The sequence below is a fragment of the Gambusia affinis genome, linkage group LG13, assembly GCF_019740435.1.
Source record: "Gambusia affinis linkage group LG13, SWU_Gaff_1.0, whole genome shotgun sequence".
Taxonomy (NCBI): Eukaryota; Metazoa; Chordata; class Actinopteri; order Cyprinodontiformes; family Poeciliidae; genus Gambusia; species Gambusia affinis.
In genome coordinates, this window is record NC_057880.1 from 16,740,668 (window position 1) to 16,766,243 (window position 25,576).

A 25,576-nucleotide genomic window follows, 5' to 3' on the forward strand; every position below is an offset into this window, starting at 1 on the left:
ATACTGCTAAAGAAGACAGTAACAGGTCAGCGTCGTAGTGAGTGCAGCCTTGAATTTGATCAAACACATCTCCACCGACCTATATTTCATGTGCAGGGTACTGTACGTACTTCACAGATGATGCAAGGCCAGAAAGACTTATTAGTAAGGATTCAATGTCAAGGTCTTGATTTTTTACCGCTGACCCTGTATGATCCCACTATAAAAATGGATCAAAGCAAAATGAGAGACACTTTTTTGAATAACTGAAAAATAGATGTTACTTCTCCTCTCAGTAATGCATACACCAGACATAACTAATATATAAATATTTTCCCGGTAAAGCTTTTATGCACAGAAGCAATCTCTGGTCCAGTCTTGCCTATTAAAAATTAATTTAGCCTTGAATCTATCATTGCGGAATTTCTGGTAAATTTTACACATTCAACAGCTTAGTCATTAATGTGAATGCAAGACTCAAATAGTAACATCTGTCATTAAAAATTTGACTTTCAAAAAAAAAAAAGACAACATGTTTCACTGTTAATTTAAACTCTTATTTTAAGTAAAATAGAACATGGCTGGGATTCAATTTTGTTTCTGAACTCTGTGTCGTTTTACCAATTCTCACAGTGAATGGTGTGTTGCCTCTCTTAGTTAACTGTGACATTTAGAAATGTCACAGTTAGACCACTAAATGAATGCCTAATTTCCAGGTATCAAGCTGTAATACGATACACCTCTGGTGACTTCACTGAGTAGTCGAGCCTCAGCGTATTCTTTTGATGGCTGAAATGTGACATACAGCACCCAGGAGAAGCCAGTTTAGATGGAGACAGATGCTTAGCGCAGTATAAAGCAGAAGGCATGTGATGCTGTCCTGTGGGCTGGCTCATGGTGCTGCATGGGTGCTTCCAGGGTGTAATAGTGTTTTGTGCATGTTTAAGATTTTAGACAAGCCACCAAGCTGTGGCTGTGGAGCAGGATGAGTGTTGGAGGTCTGGTTTGGATCTTACTGTGTGTGTGTGTGGAGATAGAGGAAATAGTAAAGAGCTTGTCTGAAGTGCAGATAGCAAAGCAGCTGTTATCGGTATGTACCGGTAGTACATAGTGATAATTTGGTATAACCTGGTTTTTATTTATTATTATTGTGCTGCTCCATGGTGTGACTCGAAGCTAAAAGCTGTATCAACACGGTCTGTAAAATACGAATAAAAAGCAATCAGATTGTGTGGTTTGTTATAGCAAAGCAACATTATTCTTAAATGCCATTGTTTTCTTGCCAGATTACCTGGTTTTCTTCTTTTTATAACAAAACAATTTATTTTCTACACAAACCCTGATAACAAAAATCAAAGTATTTTGCTTTTGAACTACATGCATATAAAATGAACATGGAAAAAGTGATAATTCTCTGACAAAAAAGTTATTTCTCTGTTGTTTTTTTTCTTGCCCCCTTTCCTTTCCACCACTCCCAATTGCCTTCCTGCCTTCCTTTGCTTTCCCCCTAATCCCATATACCCTTACCTCTCTTTGTGTTCTCTGTGCTTACTCATCTCTGCTCTTATCCCTCCTTCTCTGATTCCCCTCTCTGAATCTGTCGCTGTCTCCCCTTCGCTCTTGCAGGCACCACTAGTCGACGCTGCTCTTTGGATCACCGCGGCATGGCCTTTTGGGAGAAGCCCAGCTACGCTCGATGCATAACAAATGAATTCAGATACTTGCAGCAAACAGTAGGTGCAAAGTCAGCTTCCTTTCACAGCCTCTGTGTCCAATGGATCATAAATTACCTCCCCAGTGTTTTCCCGCCCCCTTGATCTCATCACACTGTAGCCAAAGATTAACCACTTTCAATAGTGAAAGTGGTTAATCTGTAAATTAAAGTACAGATTTGATCATATTATCTTTTTAATGTCTGGATATCAGACTGTTTGATTTGTTGTTTCATAGCAGGGGTGCCCAAGTCCAGTCCTCGAGAGCTACCATCACAAATACTCCAACACACTTTGATCAAATGAATGGCTCGTTAGCAGGCCTCTACAGGGCTGAGTTACTGCTAGTAAGAGAAGTCAGCCTTTTTACTCAACGCATAGGAGCAGGGAGGAATCTATAAGTTGCAGAGTGGTAAAGACTGGACCTGGGCATGCCTGGTTTAAGGCATTTTCTTATCTGTGTCGCTGTTCTTATTCTGATGACGTATTGGCTGAATGTAATTTGCTATAATATATTATTTGTATTTTGAACTGTTTGTTCTTTAAAACAAGCATGTAGGCAGGAAAAAATTGGAGAAAAATCTATTAATTTATGTGACCTCTGTCTTTTCCACTTTTTTCTACACCCCAAAATCCTTAGTTTTTTGAAAGCCAATGCAGTATATTCTGAAATACATTTGCAAGTTTCCTCTGCATAGTCTGAAAACACAGTAGTGCATTACCTTGAATAGATAATTCTGCTAAGCTCCCCCTCACTGTTAGAATAAAATAATCTACAAAGGCTGAGATAGCACATACGGTCCTGCACCTGTGAACATGTATTTATGGACATAATTCCTGTGCAATGATGTGAAATGTAATTTCTCCATGCAGTTTCTGCCTAAATATGTGTCTTCTGCTCCAGTTACCTCCTTTATTCATATTGGCTCATTTCAAAACATCCGTGAGGCACAAAGCATTTCAGCCCAGCTAAGATATAAGTGTCAAATGAAGGGCCTTGAAGAGTCGACTCTTTTCTTCACGATTTTTTGCACTCCATTTACTCTAAATGTGTAACTCTATGTGTGCCTTACAAACTGGCAAGAGGACACTGATGCCCCAAGTTCTTTCTTCTCCTGTTCTTGGAGGTTCAGAGCCATCTTGCGAAGGGCCAGAGGACTCTGGCGGGGGACGGCATGTCAAAGGTTACCAAGAACCTACTGAACTATACCCAGCCGAGGAACTTCTATGCCGGTGACCTGCTCTCATCAGTGGAGATCCTTCGCAATGTGACAGAGACCTTCAAGAGGGCGAGCTACGAGCCTTCCTCAGATGATGTTCAAGTAAGTCTTCCAGTGACTTAAGTTTGACATGAGAAGAGAAGAGAATCTCTTCAGCCAAAATATATCAAATAGACAAAGGATTTTTTTTTTTTGCTCAATCCTGCATTATATCAGATAAAACCGTTTCTAATATGTCTGAAATATCACAAAGGCTCACATATACCCCTTGCGGCTTTATCATATCAAGGAATCTTGATACATCCTAATCTGTTTCATCTCATCATGCTGGGGTTAACTGCAGTCTGATCCTCTTTTTGTCAATAGGATGATAGAGATTATAGCTAAAGCTCCACCCCATCTCCAATAAGACAATTTATGCCCTGAAAGTTGTGCCATTTTCAAAGACGTGATTCTCAGGCCTCCTTCTGGCTGCATATGTGTTACAGTTCATGCTTTGGTGACTGTATTACGCCTGGGGATATTTACGGTTACAGCAAAGATGAATAGCAAAGAGATACATTTTGAATATTGTAGGCATCTATGTGTGTGTAATTGAGGAAATGTATTCCTTCCTATCATTAATTTTATAAAGTTCTTATCCCATTTTTTTACATTATCAAACTTATTTTAATGCCATTCCTTAAAAGATGTGAGAAGGTGAATGAAAACAGAAGGAGCAATTTATTTGTTTAAAAGTAGAAGTAATTCATGACTGAATTTTTTAGAAGTGCATAGTGAGTTTCATATCACACAGTGCAGCATCTGCTGACTAATGAGCCTTTATAATGTATTAAATAAGAAATGGTACCTGTGCAATCTGCAGAAGGAATTAGCATAGAATAACTTGAAATATATAAAAGAGTTTTGCCTCCTTGCAAAGCATTAATGCCACTTTAACTTTTACAGAACTTGTCACATTACATTAGCAAATTTAATGAGAATTTATTAAGATGTTATGTGGTAGACCAGCTTTAAGTAATATTAAGTAATACAGATCTCATACTTGATAAATTTTTTTTTTTTAGAAATAAAAATGCAAAATGTGTCATTACATTATATTGAGCTCTACTGAGCCAGTTCAATTACAGTTCAGTTTTTTGGGGTCTGGGGGTGTCTCCACTGACTTTACATATCTGAAAAAATGATTCCTTATTCTTTCTTATTCTTCTTCAGAAGATAGCTCAAGGTCAGACAGACTAGATGCAGAGCTTCTGTGAACATCAATTTTCAAGTCTTGTCACAGATTCTCAACCTAATTTTAGTCTGTGCCATTCCGACCAATGAATAGTAGTTGCTCTAAACTATTCTGTCATTGCTCTGGCTGTATTTTTACATCCCTTGTCCTGCTGGAAGGTGAATCGAGTCTAAGGTCATTTGTTGCATGTAACATATTTCCTTTGAGAATTGGTTTGTATCCATCTTGGCATCAACTCTCACTACCTTTTTTGTCTCTACCAAATAATTCCCACAATATGATGCAGCCACCAATGTTTCATGGTGGAATGATGTGTTCAGAGTAACTTGAAGGGTTGTGTCATACCGAGTGTTTTGCAAGTAGGCCAAAAGGTTATTACAGTGAGTCTCACCTGACCAGAATCCCTTCTTCGACATGTGTCTTCTTCATTTCTTATAACTTACAAATGGACTTTCTTTGGTTTTCCTCCAACATTAGCATTCTTCTTGCCACTCTTGTACAAAGAACAAATTTGAAAAGTGCACAACTAATTTATCGAGTTTCAAAATGATTTTCCTAAACATGGATCAGTGCCATACAGATTTACCACTGGTGTCTTGGCTAGTACTGCTCAGCAGGCTGAGCTTGTGATATTAGATTAATGGTATGCCTTGCTGACTTTACATCTATGCTACACCCTTTCCTTTTTCTGATGATGCATTGATAAATGCTTTGTGATGTTCAAAGCTCTTAAAGTTCTCTAATTTCCATGGTTGGTGATAATAATAATAATAATAATAATAATAATAATAATAATAATAATAATAATAATAATAATAATAATAATAATATTATTATTATTATTATTATTATTATTATTATTATTATTATTATTATTATTATTATTATTATTATTATTATTATTATTCACAATGAAGCAGTGGCCAAAATATTTTATGTTTATTGAATATTCTCCCAACACATCTGTTAAGTTGGTCACTCTAACTTGCTTTTGGGAGTGAGTGTTTGTTTGTGCATAGTTGTCCTGGGTTTCAACATTGACTTGTTATGATCTGTGAGCAACTAAATACTAAACACCACATGTGACAAATAAAACCAAGATAGATCAAGGTGCCACAGCTTTATACCTGACTTATTGTGTTCCATAGTCCTTATAATAGAAATTTTTATTTGGTACTGACATTTGATTACACAGAAATAGACTCTATTCACAAAGTGATTTCTCAAAGCAACTTATTCCACAGTATTATGTTTAGGGTATCAGATAAAGGGCCTTTAGACATTTTTCATACCTTAATTTGTGATAAAAAACGAAACAAAAAAAAAAACATCACTTCAAAATTAGGTTCAAATAGATTGATGCTTGGAGTTATGTTTGAAAAAGTTAATGATACATTTTTTTTTTTTTCAAAAATGAAATTGAAAAAAAGAAATATACCCTTTAGTTGCTTCTCCAAAAGCTGATATGTAAACTAAAGCATACTATTTTCCTGGTTCTCTGTTTCATAAACACTATCTTTCTGCAATAAATGTGGTGCTTGTTATCTTCTGTGGAAATGAAACCCAAATGTCTTGGCCATGGATGTGGAACCTGGCCCCATTCAACCAATTCTCTCCATGCCCCGGAAAAGCTATGGGATGAGGAGAACATCCTATCTCTGGTTATTAGGAGAGCTCTGTAGTGTGTATATGTGTGGGCAGGCGGGAGAGCAGTCAGCCAGCCCAACCCATCCTTGTGCCTGTGCGCTAATGCAGTGTTAAAGTGGGCACATTACCACCAGAGGGAGCATAAGCATTCAAGTAGAAAACAAGATAGCCTGTGTCAAGAGAGGGAGAGAGAAAGAGCCACTCCCTCCGGCATATTGTAGACCAGACAAAATAACAAGGCGAAAGATCAGACAGGGGTCCTATTACTACTGTAGGCATGCACCCCGAGCTGGCCCTGCTTTTCACTGCTGAAGAAGACAATCCGCACAGCTGCTCAAACATTCACTTTCATCTCTCCTTTTTTTTCTTATTGCAGCTTGTGCTTGTCTCCTGTAGCAATAAGTGTTCTCTGCAAGCTGCAGGAGATTTGAAGGTGTATTTTTTTTTCCCTTCTGTAACTGAAACACGAATTTCATATTTTCTCCATTTGTTTACCGAGAAGGTTTTAGTTGCACATTCTCTAGTGTTACTGAGCCCTGCAGGGACCATCATTATCCCCTTATAGAAATCCATGTTTTTTTAATACACATTTGCAAATATCGGTATATTATTTAGTCTAGTTCTTTGTGAGCTCAGGGTGATAATGTGATGATTTTTTTAAAAAGTAAGCCTGCTGCAGTGCCTGTAATACTTGTGCGTGGGTGAGTTATGTATTTTCCCCTTTCATCCTTTTCCACAGAACTTTTTTCAAATCATCAGCAACCTCTTGGAGGAGGAAAATCAGGAGAAATGGGAAGATGCACAAAAGGTAAGCAAATGTGCAGTGCTCCTAAATCCATATTCTTAGATGAATACTTTGTCAGAAATGTTGCTACTCACTCTATCTAAAATTCCATCTGGAAAAAAAAAAAACCCTCAGATAAATAAAAGGCAAAATGGGATAAATAAAAGTCAGGTGTGTTTTGTGAAGATACTCCCCAAAGGAAGGCGAGGTCATTTAGCAGACTTGACATCTGGCCTCATTTAAAAAACCAGTACCTCAGACTTCCACTTGATGGCAGCAGCACAGTCATAGAAACTGTCCAGCCATTAACACTGCAGGATTCATTCCTCCTGCATGCACATTGTTTTATTCAGCCCACACAGATCATTGTGTGATTATAGTAGTGTTTAAGTTGAATTTTAACAAATGCACACTCAATTCAGACATTTTATAGCTTGAGGCAAAGCAGCCACATCTCCATTTCCTGCTTTTCATGTGTGACATTGAAACTGCAACCCTGATAAAAGTAAATACAAATAAAAGAAGATACCCCAGGACTTCTGCCGGGAACCCTCCTTGACACTGACCCCCTTCTTGAGAGGTGGCATATCTTGTTTTGAAAACTATCCCAGTGTCTAAGGCATCTTCAACTCTGAAATCACACATGTCCAGACTCTGACAGAGATGCCATCTGCAATAACCACAGGTCTGCAAAGGGCATCTGCTCAGGTGTCACTTTCAGTGGTAAACTGACTGAAATAGGGTGTCATCTGTTCTGACACATCAAGACGAAGCTTTTCCCTTGAAATAAGCCAGAACCCCCCGGCTGAAAGTTACCTTGCTTAGCTGAAATTGAAGCAATTTTAAGCAGTGCACAGAGAGCCTGCCTTTGCAGTCGATACAGGTAGTAATTAGTTGTTTACATACTGGAGCCTCCGTTTACCACCCCCCATCGAAATGTTGTCTGTTAGAAGAGCTCATAAACAAGTTTCATTAGTCAGAATGCGTCAGAGACGGGTACAGACAGACTAGAGAAAATGTAGACTGTGGAAATGTTTGCCACTGATTGAACATCGAGAATGTAGATGTGACAAGATAAATTATTTTTGTAGTGATTAATGTGTGTGTCTGGTTTCATCACCCCAGCGTTTGGACAGTGATATTGCCTGATTTCAACAGACGACACTCACACTTCACAGCTAAATGTTCTTCTCACTTGTGGGTTTTGCTTGCATTTGTGAGCTCCGTCTCCACAGCACCCACACATGTGCTGCACACTGTGGAGGTATAAAACTCCTCTTACATGACACACCTCACTATGAGCTTTTACTGGCTGCAGGGCTGGCTCTGTGCAGAGATCACTATAAATTCACCTCTTGTCACTGTTACCATGGCAAGCGAAGGAAGAGCTCTGTCTACACAACCTCCACTGCAGCCATTTTCCCATGCTGCCTTCACATCCTACGGTTACCATGGAGATGAGCAGAGTGAACATGACTGCACTCTGCGTCAGAAGGGGCGATATGACGCTCCACCCCCAGCCCCAACCCGTTATGGCTTTCACTTTGCTGTGTCAGAGGCTTTTGACTTAAGCATCTGTGAGCAACTTAGCCGGCTTAACAGCAGCTCATGTGGAGGCACATGTTAACACACAGTGCACAAGGTGTTACAAAGGAGAGACTGGAATACCTGCCTCGGGTGTTTGTATCATATCAGCTTAGACCAGGGTGTAAATTGTTAATTGCCACTCAAAGGTTTGTCTAACCTCGCCTTGATAGATGTGCTCACACATTTATCTAAGCCATGCGCTAATATTTGTATGATTTGAAATAATCCATGTCTAGCACTGAAATGTATTGCATCACTGGTTTGTGAGTCTGAAACATGATCATGCACAACACATTTGCATTTATGTGAATTTGGTTATTCATAAAATCCGAGATTCTTTCAGAACAGAGGTTCAAACATTTAAGACCCATCTATTAAAGAAACATCCCTCAAATTCTTTATTTGTACATCACAGCTGACTGGACCAGTTGTGCTACAGGTCATGCCATGTCTCTGCCCATGTTGCATGCTCTTGCTTAGTGCCAGGGCACATCAGGTGGCACATGGACAGAAGCAATTACCCTTAACTTGGCTGGGCCTTTAAAAGAAGAAGCCAACCAGAAACTGTGCTGGCAAAGCTGCTGATTAAAGCTCTACTGCTGATGTCACTTGAGTGATTCAATCCCAGCTGGAACTCATGATTTTTAGTTTGTCTTTTCAGAAGTCTGTATATATTTTTTTTGTTCTTTTTACTAATAGAAATTTTTGAGCTAGGAAGGATAGGATAAGGAAAACCACATTTGAGTTAACTCATCACACTGCTGTGGCTTTATTTCTAAGACTACAACATAAACACAATTGTGTGCCATCAAATCCTAGGTAAAAAATAAATAAATACAAAAATCAGGAAGAAAATTGTGTTTGTCCACAGGTCTGATTTATCAATATTTACAGATGCTTGAAGACACCACAGTCATTTGTTCAAACAGCTATTTGCAAGATAAAGCATAATATCAATGTTCAGACATCTTTAGTTCAGAAATGGGATAGGCTTTGATGGAAAATTCCAGCAAAATACTTTGCAAAGTTTGCATAAGAATACTCTAGCCATGTTTGCATTTTAAGGCCAATGCTACAAAACAAATGACTTCATGACTTTGAAGACAATGAAAGCAAATCTTTCAAAGACATTAGCACTCCTTTTTATGACATTTAGCTAATAAAAATTATTTTGGTACTCCAAACTGGTCTAGAACAGTTTAAAAAAGTGTCCCTGAAGGGGAGAGACAAAAGATTAATCTCTACTTTTATGCAGTGTATCTAAATATTTGGTTTCAACTTATGTGTAACTGTACAGCAAACAGTATTTGGGTTTGTTTTAATCCTTAGCATCTCTCAACAAACATTTACCAGTGTTGAGTTGTAAGAAAATTAAAGCATTTTTTAGCATCCTTTTGTCCTTCTTATCTTGTTCAGATCTATCCTGCAGCAGTGGAACTCATGCAGGTCATAGAGGAGTTCATCCATATTGTTGGACTGGGCATGAAGGATTTCCACAATGCCTATCTGATGACCGGAAACTTGGGTAAGAATCAACTCCCTTTTCCCCTCCCAGATCCACTGCCTGTGAGTTCATTTCACCACTTATCTCATCTCGATGTGGACATATAATCCCAGCGCTCCGCTGTCTCTCTGAGTCAATTTCCCCACCATCATTAAATTAGGATAAATGGTGGTGGGTAAGGTTGAAGGGATTGAAGGGAGTAAAATTACTGCAAATCAATAATCTTAATTAAAACTGATCCTCTGGTCTCAATGTGCTAAATTCCTATGACACCGACAATTCCAGTTTCACAAAAATAAAGGAGAGAAGGAACTCACTAAAAGTACTTTCAATGCACATTTATTGTTTCAAATGTTTGTTTCAAAAGTAACATAACATATTAATTGTGTATTTGAAGTTGAAATAATCATGTCTGACATGACATTGCCATGCAGCTCTTTGAGTAAGGCTTGATTAGCACTTTGTACCCTGAGGCATGTTTTTTTTATTCTGTAACGCATCATCACAAAATCCACTCTTTGTCAGTTCCTTGCAACATTCTTAAGAAAAACATACTATGCAAGTTACTGATGAAAGGCTATAAAATTGGAAGTGAAATTAGCAACGTTATTCTTTGCAGCTGTAATGGACTTTTCTGCTACACTGATTTTTGTCTTTTTTACATCTCCTCTTGTTGGTGTCTGGAGTCTGACTACAGAGTTTATGTAACATTTTATTTCCATGGAGTTCCTCTGTGTTATTTTAATTTCTGTTGCATACCATCTTGGAAAATCTAAAGTCCCTGTGGTCTTATTCATTCCTTTCCTTACAATGAATGGTGTCTTACTAGAATGGACTAGAACTGTGGTCTAGACTCATTCATGGACTTGAATGCATACATTTACTATGTGGATTCACAATAATTCACTATGTGAAAGGGAAAGCGTATGATTTCCATAACGATGAATACTTAGCTCCCTAAAACAGCACACCCTGTCATTCAATATATATATAAAAATTACACTATGGATCCGTGTGAGTCAAATTAACTGATAAATTTAAACCTGGAAATGAAGCTCAAAAGCTCTTTATTATCCTAAGCATTAGAGAGTTTTAGTTATTTTTATGTAAGAATATCTCTGCGCTTTTCTTTAAATGCATACTTTTTTTTTCTATTTGTGGTCGTGTCATTTTACTGACAAATAACTATCAACATATGACCACAATGTTAAGCTGACGCCAAACCTACAACTAAACATTTTTCAAAAAGAGTAATTATCACAAAGATGTGGAGGGCGTTAGAAAACTGTTTATAAAATAGTATTTAGTTATATCATTGCCTTGTTTCTGTATTACAACCTGGTCAAATGAATTATCCATAACAGGGACAACACAAACAAAAACAGTTTCATGCTCACACCCTTAAATTGTAAACTAGAAAATTCCTGAAGAAATTTAACTGGGGCCTGCCAAAGTGTGCCCGTCGGTTTGGACCCAGCGTTCTGATGCTAACAATTTGCATCAATGCTAAGCTTAAAAACTTCCAAAGAACCATGTGGAGAATCACAAGAATGTTGACTAACATGGACATGCACGATTCAGCATGATAATCAGCTCACTAGCATGTTGTCTATACTTGACTTACACCATTAAGTATACTAAACATGGCTAAAAAGACAAAAAAATACCCAATAGCTTATTTAAGATAAAATGCTAATGCTAATGAACTGCCTTGCTGCGCAAGGCAGTTCCCTAACCTGAGAGAAGAATATAAAGCATTCTAATATTATTGCATCGCCTCACGGCGATGCATTAACCTGAGGGTCATATTGAGGCTTTTATTTTGAAATTGCAGTAAGCTTCCATATTAAATACCCACACTAATCCAGTGTCTAAGAGTGCTTTGGATAAACCAATCCGTCAAGCAAAAATGAGCAAATATATGATGTAAAAATTGCCAAGGCTTTTATTTTGAAATTTTCAGTAAGCATCATAAGAAATGGTCAAACTCATCCCATGTGTAACAGTGAATGTGTTAAATCGTTTCTATAATGCTCAAAACACAAGTAGTTCTAAAGGCCAGCTCAGTCCTCCTCTGTAGTAACTGACAGTTCCACCATGTTGTAGTTCTAACCTTCAGTCTTTGTAGTTCTAAAGAGCAGCTCAACTGTCATGTGAATGAAACACAGGGAGAGATGGAATCCTAATAGTTTGAAGCAGTTAGTTTTTCTGATCAAAGCAGGCCAAACATCTCCTTACCTAAATGCTGCCAATAGCATGTGGGGTATCATTTGAATGTTGTCTGTAACTGACTTACTCAATTCAGTATATTTAAAATGACTAATAAGTAAGAAAAATAGCTAATAGTTTATTTAAGGTAAAAGTCTTATCTTAATTGACTGCCTTGCTGCATGCAAGGCAGATCCCTAACCTGAGAGAAGAATATAAAGCATTCTAATATTATTGCATCGCTTCACGGCGATGCATTAACCTGAGGGCAATATGAAGGCTTTTTTTGAAAAATAAACATAAGCATCATATTAAATGCCCACACTATGGCGTTTTGGTCGTCCTATTTATTATCATTAGGTCAAAGGTTAATGCCATTGCATCATTAGAATGTTTTCTGTAATTGATTTACTCCATTCAGTATATTTAAAATGACTAATAAGTAAGAAAAATAGCTAATAGTTTATTTAAGATAAGACTAATAAAGCATTCTAATATTGTATTGCACATAACGGCGATGCATTATTGTTCTGATTGTCCTATTTAATATCATTAGGTCAAAGGTAATGAGATCCCTAACCTGAGAGAAGAATATAAAGCATTCTAATATTATTGCATATTTGCGGCGATGCATTAACCTGAGGGAAATAAGAAGGCTTTTATTTTGAAATATAAACATAAGCTTCATATTAAATGCCCACACTAATCCAATGGCTAACAGTGTTTGAGTTAAATCTCTTATTTACTGGCCTAAACAGCCAGTAGTTCTAATTGGAAGCTCTGTTTTAACTGAGTGTTAGTTAGAACTACAGATATGGTGTTCTGATTGTCCTATTTAATATCATTAGGTCAAAGGTTAATGCCATTGCACTGGCTTGCTGCGCAAGCCAGTGCCATAACCTGAGAGGAAAAGATAATATAGGCAGAGATTTTGCAGCGCCTTACGGCGCTGCACTCACCTGACAGAGATATTGGGGCTTTTATTGGGAAATTTCCATTAAGCTTTATTTAAAAATTACACACTAATCCTATGTGTAAGAATGGTTTGTTAAAATCAGTTATAAAATGCCCAAAACACAAGTAGTTATAAAGGCCAGCTCATTCCAGAGAGTCCTCCCATAAATCAGCTGCTCTGGCCTCATGTGTTCCGTTGCTATGGTAATGGATCAGCTGCTTACTGTCATGTGTGTTTGAGACAGAAAGGGGGAGAAAAAATTCTATCTTTGTGAGACACCCAGCCAATTAATATGGAAAAAGCACTCCGAACAAACCTTTGCCGTTCAGGAACCGTAATACATATTCAAAAACCGTTTGAAGCGTATGAGAGGGCTATTTGTCTTCTCCGATAGTACCGCAATTCATATTTTTACCTCATTCACAGTAATTGCAGTGATGAGACAAAAAATTGTGCAGAAACTTTTCAGAAATACATGGAAGTGAATCAGGGAGAGCGTCAGTTACCCTGTCCCATGATTTCACTCTGAAGCACCTTGACAGAAAACCGTAAATGCTAGAGAAATATCGAACACATTTTACCGGAGCAGGCAAGCGTATCAATGTCATGACCGAGTTTGATACCAATCGGGCGATATTTGTGGGCGTGACGGCGATTTAAAAATCGCTTTGGGGTCAAAAATCTGCTTAAATTCTCACTCTAAAAAAGCGTCAGTTGGTGTCAGTTATGCTCTGCGTTTCGGCAGTTGGAAATTTTGCTCGTTTTTCGCTTTTTACTTCGCCATCTTAAGTCCGATTCCTTATAAAAATAATAGCACACCTGCCGGGAACGGGCCGCACGTTTTGATACCACTTTTGTGGGTGGGCTCGCAGCGGTGCGAGCCGCATTCCGGTTGACGGAAGAAGAAGTTAAGAACTAGAAAATTCCTGAAGAAATTTAACTGGGGCCTGCCAAAGTGTGCCCGTCGGTTTGGACCCAGCGTTGTGATGCTAAGAATTAGCATCAATGCTAAAGAAAGCTGCAATGTAATCAATAGCATGTGGAGAATCACAAGAATGTTAAGTAAGCTGGACATGCAACATTCAGTATGATAAAGTAAGTGTATTAGCTAAAATGAGCAAATATGCTAATGTAAGCATAAATACTTTCAGTAGCATGTGGGGTATCATTAGAATGTTTACTGTCATTTACTTACTCCATTAAGTATACTAAACATGGCTAATAAGTCTGAAAAATAGAAAATAGCTTATTTAAGCTAAAAGGCTAATGCTAATGAACAGCCTTGCTACGCAAGGCAGTTCCCTAACCTCGGATAAACAGATAATGCAGAATGATATCACTGCACTCCGGTGTGCACTATCAGAAGGGCATTTTGAGGCTTTTATTTTGAAATTTGCAGTAAGCTTCATATTAAATGCCCACACTAATCCAATGTGTAAGAGTGCTTTGGATAAACCAGTCACATAAAGCCAAAAAGAGCAATTACATGATGTAAAAATTCCCAAGGCTTTTATTTTGAAATTTTTGTTAAGCTTCATTTGAAAGGGTCAAAGTCATCCCATGTGTAACAGTCATTGGATTAAATCAGTCATATAACGCTCAAAAAAGCAATGACCTGATGTAAAAATTTTCAAGGGCTTTTATTTTGAAATTTTCAGTAAGCTTCATTTCAAAGGGCTAGACTCATCCCATGTGTAACAGTGACAGGGTTAAATTAGTTATATACAGCCCATAGCAGCAAGTTTTTCTAAAGGCCAGCTCAGTCCTCCTCTGTTTTAACTGAACTAGTAGTTCGAACTACAGTGATGCGTATTTGTAGTCCTCAGCAGCTCTCCCTGCTCTCAGCAGCTCTCCCTGCTCTCAGCAGCTCTCCCTGCTCTGGGTTCCGTTGCCATGGTAAATAATCCTCTCTGCCAGCTGTGAGTGAGACATCCAGGGGGAGACAATTCTCTGTTTGAGCCAGCCAGTTTGACTAAAAAAAGCATTGCAAACAACTGTTTCCCGTTCGGGAACCGTAATACATATTCGAAAACCGTTTGAAGCATATGAGAGGGCTATTTGTCGTCTCACATAGTCCCGCCATTCATATCTCTACCTCACTCACAGTATTAACAGCGATGAGATAAAAAAAGTGTGTGCCAAGGTCTGAAATTTATCAGAAATACATGGAAGTGAATCAGTGAGATCCGTCTGCTACCCTGGCGCATGACTTTGCTCTGAAGCACCTGGAGAGAAAACTGTAAGCGCTAGATAATTTTTGAAAACATTTGACCGGAGCAGGCACGCGTATCAATGTCATGACCAAGTTTGATACCAATCATGCAATATTTGTGAGCGTGAGGGCGAGTTAAAAAATGATTTGGGGTCAAAATGTCGCTCTGACTCTCACTCTAAGCGGATGACCTTCACACTCTGATTTTTCCAAAAATCAAAAACTTTGGGTCGCTTAGAAAGAAGTTGTGGACAAACCATAATACATATTGACGTGCTGTCTTCACTTTAAAAGAGATAACGGACGTATCTACAAAATGAAGTTTGAATGGCGTTTCTACATAAAGTTATGACGACACAGAAAATCCTCAAAAATAGGGTATTTTCAGGATTTACTGGTTGCCTCGTCCCCTTGAATGAGACTTGCACCTGGTGAGCTCGTTAGTGATTTTGGGGTCGTTTTTTGCTTTTACGCGCCATGGTAACTCCAAATCCCACCAAAAGTAATAGCTCCCCTCCGGGATCGAGCACGCGTTTTGATACCACTTTTGTGGGTGGGCTACGATGCGAGCCGCATTCCGGTTGACGGAAGAAAAATAAATAAACTAGAAAATTCCTGAAGAAATTTAACTGGGGCCTGCCAAAGTGTGCCCGTCGGTTTGGACCAGCGTTGTGATGCTAAGAATTAGCATCAATGCTAAAAAGCTGCAATGTAATCAATAGCATGTGGAGAATCACAAGAATGTTAAGTAAGCTGGACATGCAACATTCAGTATGATAAAGTAAGTGTATTAGCTAAAATGAGCAAATATGCTAATGTAAGCATAAATACTTTCAGTAGCATGTGGGGTATCATTAGAATGTTTACTGTCATTCACTTACTCCATTAAGTATACTAAACATGGCTAATAAGTCTGAAAAATAGAAAATAGCTTATTTAAGCTAAAAGGCTAATGCTAATGAACTGCCTTGCTGCGCAAGGCAGTTCCCTAACCTCGGATAAACAGATAATGCAGAATGATATCACTGCACCGCCTCCGGCGGTGCACTGTCAGAGGGGCATTTTGAGGCTTTTATTTTGAAATTTGCAGTAAGCTTCATATTAAATGCCCACACTAATCCAATGTGTAAGAGTGCTTTGGATAAACCAGTCACATAAAGCCAAAAAGAGCAATTGCATGATGTAAAAATTCCCAAGGCTTTTATTTTGAAATTTTTGTTAAGCTTCATTTGAAAGGGTCAAAGTCATCCCATGTGTAACAGTCATTGGATTAAATCAGTCATATAATGCTCAAAAAAGCAATGACCTGATGTAAAAATTTTCAAGGGCTTTTATTTTGAAATTTTCAGTAAGCTTCATTTCAAAGGGCCAAACTCATCCCATGTGTAACAGTGACAGGGTTAAATTAGTTATATACAGCCCATAGCAGCAAGTTTTTCTAAAGGCCAGCTCAGTCCTCCTCTGTTTTAACTGAACTAGTAGTTCGAACTACAGTGATGCGTATTTGTAGTCCTCAGCACCTCTCCCTGCTCTGGGTTCCGTTGCCATGGTGAATAATCCTCTCTGCCAGCTGTGAGTGAGACATCCAGGGGGAGACAATTCTCTGTTTGAGCCAGCCAGTTTGACTAAAAAAAGCATTGCAAAAAACTGTTTCCCGTTGGGAACCGTAATACATATTCGAAAACCGTTTGAAGCATATGAGAGGGCTATTTGTCGTCTCACATAGTCCCGCCATTCATATCTCTACCTCACTCACAGTATTAACAGCGATGAGATAAAAAAAGTGTGTGCCAAGGTCTGAAATTTTTCAGAAATACATGGAAGTGAATCAGTGAGATCTGTCTGCTACCCTGGCGCATGACTTTGCTCTGAAGCACCTGGAGAGAAAACTGTAAGCGCTAGATAATTTTTGAAAACATTTGACCGGAGCAGGCACGCGTATCAATGTCATGACCAAGTTTGATACCAATCATGCAATATTTGTGAGCGTGAGGGCGAGTTAAAAAATGATTTGGGGTCAAAATGTCGCTCTGACTCTCACTCTAGCGGAGCGGCCTTCACACTCTGATTTTTCCAAAAATCAAAAACTTTGGGTCGCTTAGAAAGAAGTTGTGGACAAACCATAATTCATATCGACGTGCTGTCTTCACTTTAAAAGAGATCACGGACATATCTACAAAATGAAGTTTGAATGGCGTTTCTACATAAAGTTATGACGACACAGAAAATCCTCAAAAATAGGGTATTTTCAGGATTTACTGGTTGCCTCATCCCCTTGACGACGAGAGATGCAGCTGGTGAGCTCGTTAGTGATTTTGGGGTCGTTTTTTGCTTTTTACGTCGCCATGGTAACTCCAAATCCCACCAAAAGTAATAGCTCCAATGCCGGGTTCGAGCCGCACGTTTTGATACCACTTTTATGGGTGGGCTACTTGGCACGAGCCGCATTGCTTGATAACGGAAGAATAAAATATAATATACTAGAAAATTCCTGAAGAAATTTAACTGGGGCCTGCCAAAGTGTGCCCGTCGGTTTGGACCCAGCGTTCTGATGCTAACAATTTGCATCAATGCTAAAGAAAGCTGCAATGTAATCAATACAATCAATAGAATCACAATAATGTTAAGTAAACTGGACATGCACCATTCAGTATGATAAAGTAAGTGTATTAGCTAAAATGAGCAAATATGCTAATGTTAGCGTGAATGCTCTCTGTAGCATGTGGGATATTATTAGAATGTTCTCTGTAATTTACTTAATTCCTTCAGAATACTAAACATGGCAGATAAGTAAGAAAAATAGGTAATAGCTTATTTAAGCTAAAAGGCTAATGCTAATCAACTGCCTTGCTGTGCAAGGCAGTTCCCTAACCTGGGATAAACAGATAATGCAGAATGATATCACTGCACCGCCTCGGTGGTGCACTGTCAGAGGGGCATTTTGAGGCTTTTATTTTGAAATTTGCAGTAAGCTTCATATTAAATGCCCACACTAATCCAATGTGTAAGAGTGCTTTGGATAAACCAGTCACATAAAGCCAAAAAGAGCAATTACATGATGTAAAAATTCCCAAGGCTTTTATTTTGAAATTTTTGTTAAGCTTCATTTGAAAGGGTCAAAGTCATCCCATGTGTAACAGTCATTGGATTAAATCAGTCATATAACGCTCAAAAAAGCAATGACCTGATGTAAAAATTTTCAAGGGCTTTTATTTTGAAATTTTCAGTAAGCTTCATTTCAAAGGGCCAAACTCATCCCATGTGTAACAGTGACAGGGTTAAATTAGTTATATACAGCCCATAGCAGCAAGTTTTCTAAAGGCCAGCTCAGTCCTCCTCTGTTTTAACTGAACTAGTAGTTCGAACTACAGTGATGCGTCTTTGTAGTCCTCAGCAAATCTCCCTGCTCTGGGTTCCGTTGCCATGGTAAATAATCCTCTCTGCCAGCTGTGAGTGAGACATCCAGGGGAGACAATTCTCTGTTTGAGCCAGCCAGTTTGACTAAAAAGCATTGCAAAAACTGTTTCCCGTTAAGAACCGTAATACATATTCGAAAACCGTTTGAAGCATATGAGAGGGCTATTTGTCTTCTCACATTGTCCCGCCATTCTTATCTCTACCTCACTCACAGTATTAACAGCATGAGATAAAAAAGTGTGTGCCAAGGTCTGAAATTTTTCAGAAATACATGGAAGTGAATCAGTGAGATCTGTCTGCTACCCTGGCGCATGACTTTGCTCTGAAGCACCTGGAGAGAAAACTGTAAGCGCTAGATAATTTTTGAAAACATTTGACCGGAGCAGGCACGCGTATCAATGTCATGACCAAGTTTGATACCAATCATGCAATATTTGTGAGCGTGAGGGCGAGTTAAAAAATGATTTGGGGTCAAAATGTCGCTCTGACTCTCACTCTAGCGGAGCGGCCTTCACACTCTGATTTTCCAAAAATCAAAAACTTTGGGTCGCTTAGAAAGAAGTTGTGGACAAACCATAATACATATTGACGTGCTGTCTTCACTTTAAAAGAGATCACGGACGTATCTACAAAATGAAGTTTGAATGGCGTTTCTACATAAAGTTATGACGACACAGAAAATCCTCAAAAATAGGGTATTTTCAGGATTTACTGGTTGCCTCGTCCCCTTGACGACGAGAGATGCACCTGGTGAGCTCGTTAGTGATTTTGGGGTCGTTTTTTGCTTTTTACGTCGCCATGGTAACTCCAAAGCCCACCAAAAGTAATAGCTCCCCTCCCGGGAACGAGCCGCACGTTTTGATACCACTTTTGTGGGTGGGCTCGTAGCGGTACGAGCCGCATTAACGGTAACGGAAGAATAATAAATAATACGTATTAAAGAAACATTCTATTGGGTGTAGAACAATAGGTGCCTGCCATGCAATGCATGGAGGCAGTGACTGACTTGCTTCGCAAGTCAGTCACTGCTCTCCTTATGCATTGCTATGGGCAGGCCCCAATAAAGAGACATTCTATTGGGTGTAGAACAATAGGTGCCTGCCATGCAATGCATGGAGGCAGTGACAGACTTGCTTCGCAAGTCTGTCACTGCTCTCCTTATGCATTGCTATGGGCAGGCCCCAATAAAGAGGCGTTCTATTGGGTGTAGAACAATAGGTTCCTGCCCATGCAATGCATGGAGGCAGTGACTGACTTGCTTCGCAAGTCAGTCACTGCTCTCCTTATGCATTGCTATGGGGCAGGCCCCAATTAGAGTCTCATATTAAAAATATATGCATGTTTTTGAACTGTGGGAAGAAGAGGCAGCGTATTCAAAGAAAACTCATTAATACACAGGCAAATTCAAACTTTACTCATAAATATGTTTGCCCTGCATGGGATCTGAACAGCAAAACTTCATAAAGTTCACACTTACAATACATATGACTTGTTTTATTCAATGGGCAACCTGAAAACAATATTTGGAGAGGTGTTGATAAAGAATCTGCGTTACATTCAAAATTAATTCAAAATACAGTATTCAAAGCTTAAAATAAGCTCAAGCATAAAATTCATCTTTGGACTGTGCAATAAACTAATTGCTTAGTGAACAATTTCAAAAGTATTGTATCATCTAAATAGCAAATTGTTTGTTGTGAAATGTTTTATTTTACAAAACTGAATAGATAAAAGAAACTGGTAGATATAGAAAGTCTTTTTCGTGTTTCAAACTCCTATCAGTATCACGTGAACTTCCCAGACAAATAAATGAAAATGTTAAGAGTACATGAATATTATTTGTAGGCCCAAACCTGGCAAGCTAGTGAAAAGCAATATATTTTTTCATTTGGGGTTAACGATGCAGCTGTGAGTTATTTTCAAAAGAAAAATGTAGATTATTGAGGGAAATTTATCTAGTCATTGGTTAGAAATTATTATTTTGTTTTGTAAATACAGTATGTATTCCTGTCTACAAGTCTAGGGTAATGGAAAATGTGTCACTATCCCTTAAGTGTTTTTCAAATTATATAGTTTCACAGTCAATGTATTTTCTTAGGATTTTATGTAATAGATCAAACACAAACAGTGCACAAATGCGAAGTGGAAGGAGAATATTACATGGCCCTTCAACTTTTTATTGTCTTAATTTTAATAAAAGTCAAAGATGTTTGGCATCTGGAAAACATCAATGAACAAACAGTCTTATGAAGTCCAAGAGATAAAGGACAAGTCAAGGATAAAGTAATTGGGACACTTAAATCAGATTTAGGTTATAAAACCAAATTCTTCCACACCATTAACTAGAGAACTGATCAGTTCAAGAGAAATGTCTTGGGAGTGCAGGCCAGTCCTTAAACAGATCCTTTACAAGAAAATAATATTTAATACAATCCCAATGCAATTCTTTGAATATCTTGGTGGTAGTGAGACTAAGTGTAAAAAAAATGTTTGTTAATAACTTTGCATGGCATTTTACTTAGAAAAGTATTCAATCTACCCAAATAAGTCCTAGTACTTCATGCAACCTACAAAGAGGTCTTTGTATGTCGTTAATTAATATATACTGGGATACATCGTATACATTAGAAGACACATATAATTAATTCAGCTCACACCTATATATTCTCACAGTGGCCATTTTGAGTAGAGCAATGGAAGGTTTTGTGGATCCATTTGTGAGAGCCAAGTGGGAAGCATGTGGCTGAGTAAGACATTGCTGTATCATTTTGTCACTTATTTATGGCAGCCTCTTGACTCCCAGATAAATAGTAGCTGCCACTTCTGTCCCATCTTCTGCCCTGCTACTTTTAGCTAAATAACCTTGATTGCAAAAGACTTTTTATCCAGCAACTTATTATCACTGCTTAAAACATTTAGAGCACACAATAAAGCATAAGACATCTTAAAAAAGGATAAATGGTGAACATACAGTGCAGCCTAGCTATATTTGTTTTATTGTAGTTTAAGAAGTTTTGTTATTAATGTTTGTTACACATAAAGAAAAGTAATAAACCCCTTTTTTAAGCACTATGTTTATTATGTTTAGATATAATGAAAAGGATAATAATAAACAAAATTAATATGAGTAATTTGCACTGAACATATAAATAATGTGACTTGCCTTATTAAGCTTCCAAACACAATATGGCAGATGCAAAATATTTCATTAATTTGTACAACTACCTAAAAGAAACGTGGAACACAGCTTTCCTAAGATATTGTTATTTTTCATTGTGTGCCCTGTGACTAACACCACAAGCTCAAATAAACACGCTCTTACCACCACTGCTCTCAACATCTGGCACTAGGAACAAGCCTCCTGGTGCTCGCTGATTTCATGCTCACTATAGGATCATCCCAAATACACAGGCACACCTCCGCTGTCACAGATTCCCCTCAATCATGGAGTCATGCCAGGATATAAATTGTACTACCAGAACAACACAATGAACAATGCCGTTTTTACATCAATGGTAGGATTAGCCAGAGCTTCCCCCTTGCTTAGCCGCCACCTGACTGGGGCCTGATATGATAGCAGGTAGAAAACAGTTCAGCTTTGTCCTCCTTCCTTGTAAATTTAAGATCTTTTATTTGTTAATCTGTGGAATTTTTTTTTTTTTTTTTTTTTTATGGGGGATTTGTTATCGCCTCAGTACACCAAGGTTTTTTTTTGGTTTTTTTTAGCTTTACTGTGGGTAGATGTGAGAATGAGAGTTTAATGAAATTTCTTGTGGTCCAGTTATGATGTCTAATGCCAAATTTTAAGTTTGACATTAGATTTTCTATGAAATGTAAAAGCGAAAAGACTGGAATCTTTACACTCCTATTTTTATCTGGTTTAACTGCTCATAAAATGATCTTCAGACACATAAATATCCTGGAGAACATCTGTGATCTATAATTATTTATTGGTTTCTGCAGTGGCCAGCATCCAGAGACTTCCAGCCGTGTCCGTGATGACTGACATCAACTTCCCCATGAAAGGTCGTAAAGGCATGGTTGACTGGGCCAGGAACTCGGAAGATAAAGTGGTCATCCCAAAGGGCCTTTTTGTTTCCCAGTCAGCAGGTATATCACTGAACACATCCAGTATTTTATAGAGCTGCATCACCTCCTGTTGAAATAATTTTATTCTACAAGATTCAAAGCCATACAGACTGTCTTTATGCGTAAGCCTATTTTTTCATCAAACTTTAAATAAACATTTACAGAAATGTTTTTAAAAACACTTTTATCAAAGATCCATCGATCCTAAGCAGAATTGTTGTTTTTATGTAGCATTGCACATTTGTTTTTAAGTATTTTGAATATGTAGCAAAAAGAAAATGTTAACTTGCTTGTTGTTTTTCAGTCAAGACTTTGTCTTACTCCTTTTATAGCATGAATTCAAAAACTACAGCTGCCACTTCATATCCCAGTCCGAAACCAGGCAAAATTGTCAATTGGTTTAATCAGTCTTATCTGTTATGACTCCAACTTAACAAAGGAAATTATTGATTAGGACTGAGTCAAATGCAATCCCAGCTGCTTTAGTCCAGAAAGCAGATTCTATAGAAAGCAAATGTTATAAAAAACATGAGTCATGTTTTACAAATTCAAATATATATTCAAACTCGGAAACTGATTTCCTATTTTCTATTTCAGACATGGAAGGATCACCTGTGTTCATTTTGGGAACTGTTCTCTACAAAACTCTTGGACTCATGCTACCTTCACCAAAGTAAGGGAAGCACACACGCACACACACATATAAACCTACAGTAATATATGATATTATATTATTCATACATATAGTTATATAGTTATATAATATATATATATATATATATATATATATATATATATATATATATATATATATATATATATATATATCTTTACTTAGAGGGAAAAAGAGAGAGAGACATAAAGAAACAAAGATTAAGCAAAGCTAAAGAAGAACGTTAGAGGGCTTTGTTGGCTCTAATTTAAGAAATAAAACACATTCACTGTAGTGGGGAGTATATTGTTAATTAGAAAAGACACAATTGTCTTGAAGAACTGTAGGGTGGGCCATGTAACCATCAGATGAGTGCTTCAAGACAACAATTCTTTGGCACTGATAATGAAGGGCAGAGCGGTGATTCCAGGACATGTCGACAAAGCTGTGCAGTAGAGCAGCAGCAGCCCTCAGTGTCTATGTGAAAACCATAATGGGCCACTTCAAATTGCCCTTTCCATACCGACATGGGGATAAGCTTATCAAGAAAGGACTGTTAGAGTTGAATAGTTTCCATTCGTCACTTTTGAAGCATGCAATGCTTTGACAAAACAAGTAACTTTTGCACAATTAAATGTCGGATATATATTCTGGATGGAGCAATTTTGTTCATTGATGTCCATTTAGAAATAAGTCTTGAAAATAGAGTTGTTTCACAGGCAAAAGGCAGATACAGAAAAAATACTGGAAAATAGGAGTAGCTCCACTGGTCTTTTAGCTCAACTTTTCCTTCCGTATGCTGGTGTTACTATCAGTTAAAAATGTTCTGGAAACCTTTTGTTCTTTCTGAAAACAATTAAAGTAAAGGAAAGTTTTAAAAGCAAGATTTTTAAAACACAGATTATGGTTTGTTGTTTGTGATTCTTGCTGAGCTTTACATAATTGCTTTTTTTGTTGACTACAGAAAGAAGATAACTTATATAGATTTACAAAAATATGCAAAAACACTTGCTTTGAAATAATGAATAACAATAAGCAATCTGGTAAAAAAAAAAAAAAAAAAAAAAAAAAAAAACAAACAAAAAAAAAACGAAGCAGCGGGAGGGGTTTAGTAACAGCATTTATGAATCTATGTTTTTTACTCAGGAATCTCACTGCTGTGAACTCCAAGGTTATTGCTGTGACTATAAGACCTGAGCCCAAGGCAACTGAGTCCCACCTGGAGATTGAGTTGGCTCACCTGGCAAATGTAAGCACCACAGTAATTTTGAGCCATGTTATCTGTTATAATTCCATTGTCCATTTCTAGGGTGGAGTGATGATACAAGAAATACCTAAAATTAATTTCAAAAGTAAGAATAAAAATTGGTAATTAATTTAGAATAAATAACCACAATTTTAGCAATTTTTACACAGACAGACAGAGAAGGAGAGAGACAGGTAGAAGGTTTATGTCAAATCTGTTTCATTTATTCCAGATCTGGCTTAGATTTGCGTTTTGTATCTTGATGTACTAATTTAGTACATCAATTTTCAGACATTTGGCTGATTTGATAAATGAAAAATTCACTATTCCACTCTCTCTGTACAAGACAAACTAGAATAACTTGCACTAAACCATAGCACAGCTTGCTGCTACCACCACCATGTGTGACAGTTAGTACAGTCTTCTTAGATTTGAAACCCTGTCCTTGATGGTTCCTATCTCATTCTGGACAGGTCTCCTAAGTCTCATTTCACAAAAAGAAAAAAAAAATGTTTCATGAAGAAACCTTAAGTCCGTATGGGTCGCTGCAAATCTTAACTAAGCTTCATAGCACCAGCAGGGACTTTTGTCTAGAAAAGACACCGGTCTTCTCATTTCCACTTCTCCGTTGAAAGTTACACTGGTGTTCCAGCATCTTCTGATTTCGGATCAGGGTGAGCCTTGGCTTGGTGGTTCCTATTTTTTTTTCCTACATTTTAACTAATCTTCTTTCATATGAGTTGGACACTTTGCCTTGAATGGTTTATGCAGTTGGGCACTCCAGGAAGACAATGGCTAACATTAACCTTGTGAAATGATCCCAATGTCTTCCCTTTTGATATTGTGTGATCTAAGCTATGAGGGAACCAAATAATGAGGAATAAAATTAATGCTTTTATTGTTGATAAGAAGAGCAGTCAAATATGTCTATGTAATGCATTACATCTGACCATGTTTGGATAAGAGAAAATCAACAATTAAATCAGACTTATGCAACTATTTCTTGTTTTTCATTCAATTGATCCATGTTAAAAAAAATGAACCATTCAGACAAATTAGTCAAGGCTTAAAATTAAACAGCTTTCATACTCATGATTAATACTGCACATGTAAACTTTTCACCAGCA

General features: G+C 37.7%; 1 protein-coding gene across 8 annotated transcripts in view; it reads left to right on the plus strand.

Moving 5' to 3' along the window:
* Nucleotides 1-25,576, plus strand: part of adgrb3 (adhesion G protein-coupled receptor B3) — a 175,426-nt gene that overhangs the window by 106,692 nt on the left and 43,158 nt on the right. For 6 of the 8 annotated variants that reach the window (XM_044137166.1, XM_044137168.1, XM_044137162.1 and 3 more), the window contains 7 exons: nt 1,606-1,712; nt 2,810-3,013; nt 6,535-6,603; nt 9,583-9,691; nt 22,426-22,572; nt 23,149-23,224; nt 24,350-24,452. In XM_044137166.1, the coding sequence (XP_043993101.1) occupies nt 1,606-1,712; nt 2,810-3,013; nt 6,535-6,603; nt 9,583-9,691; nt 22,426-22,572; nt 23,149-23,224; nt 24,350-24,452 (815 nt within the window). The remainder of the gene's footprint in view (nt 1-1,605; nt 1,713-2,809; nt 3,014-6,534; nt 6,604-9,582; nt 9,692-22,425; nt 22,573-23,148; nt 23,225-24,349; nt 24,453-25,576) is intronic. The other 2 variants (XM_044137163.1, XM_044137165.1) reach the window with 1 other exon arrangement.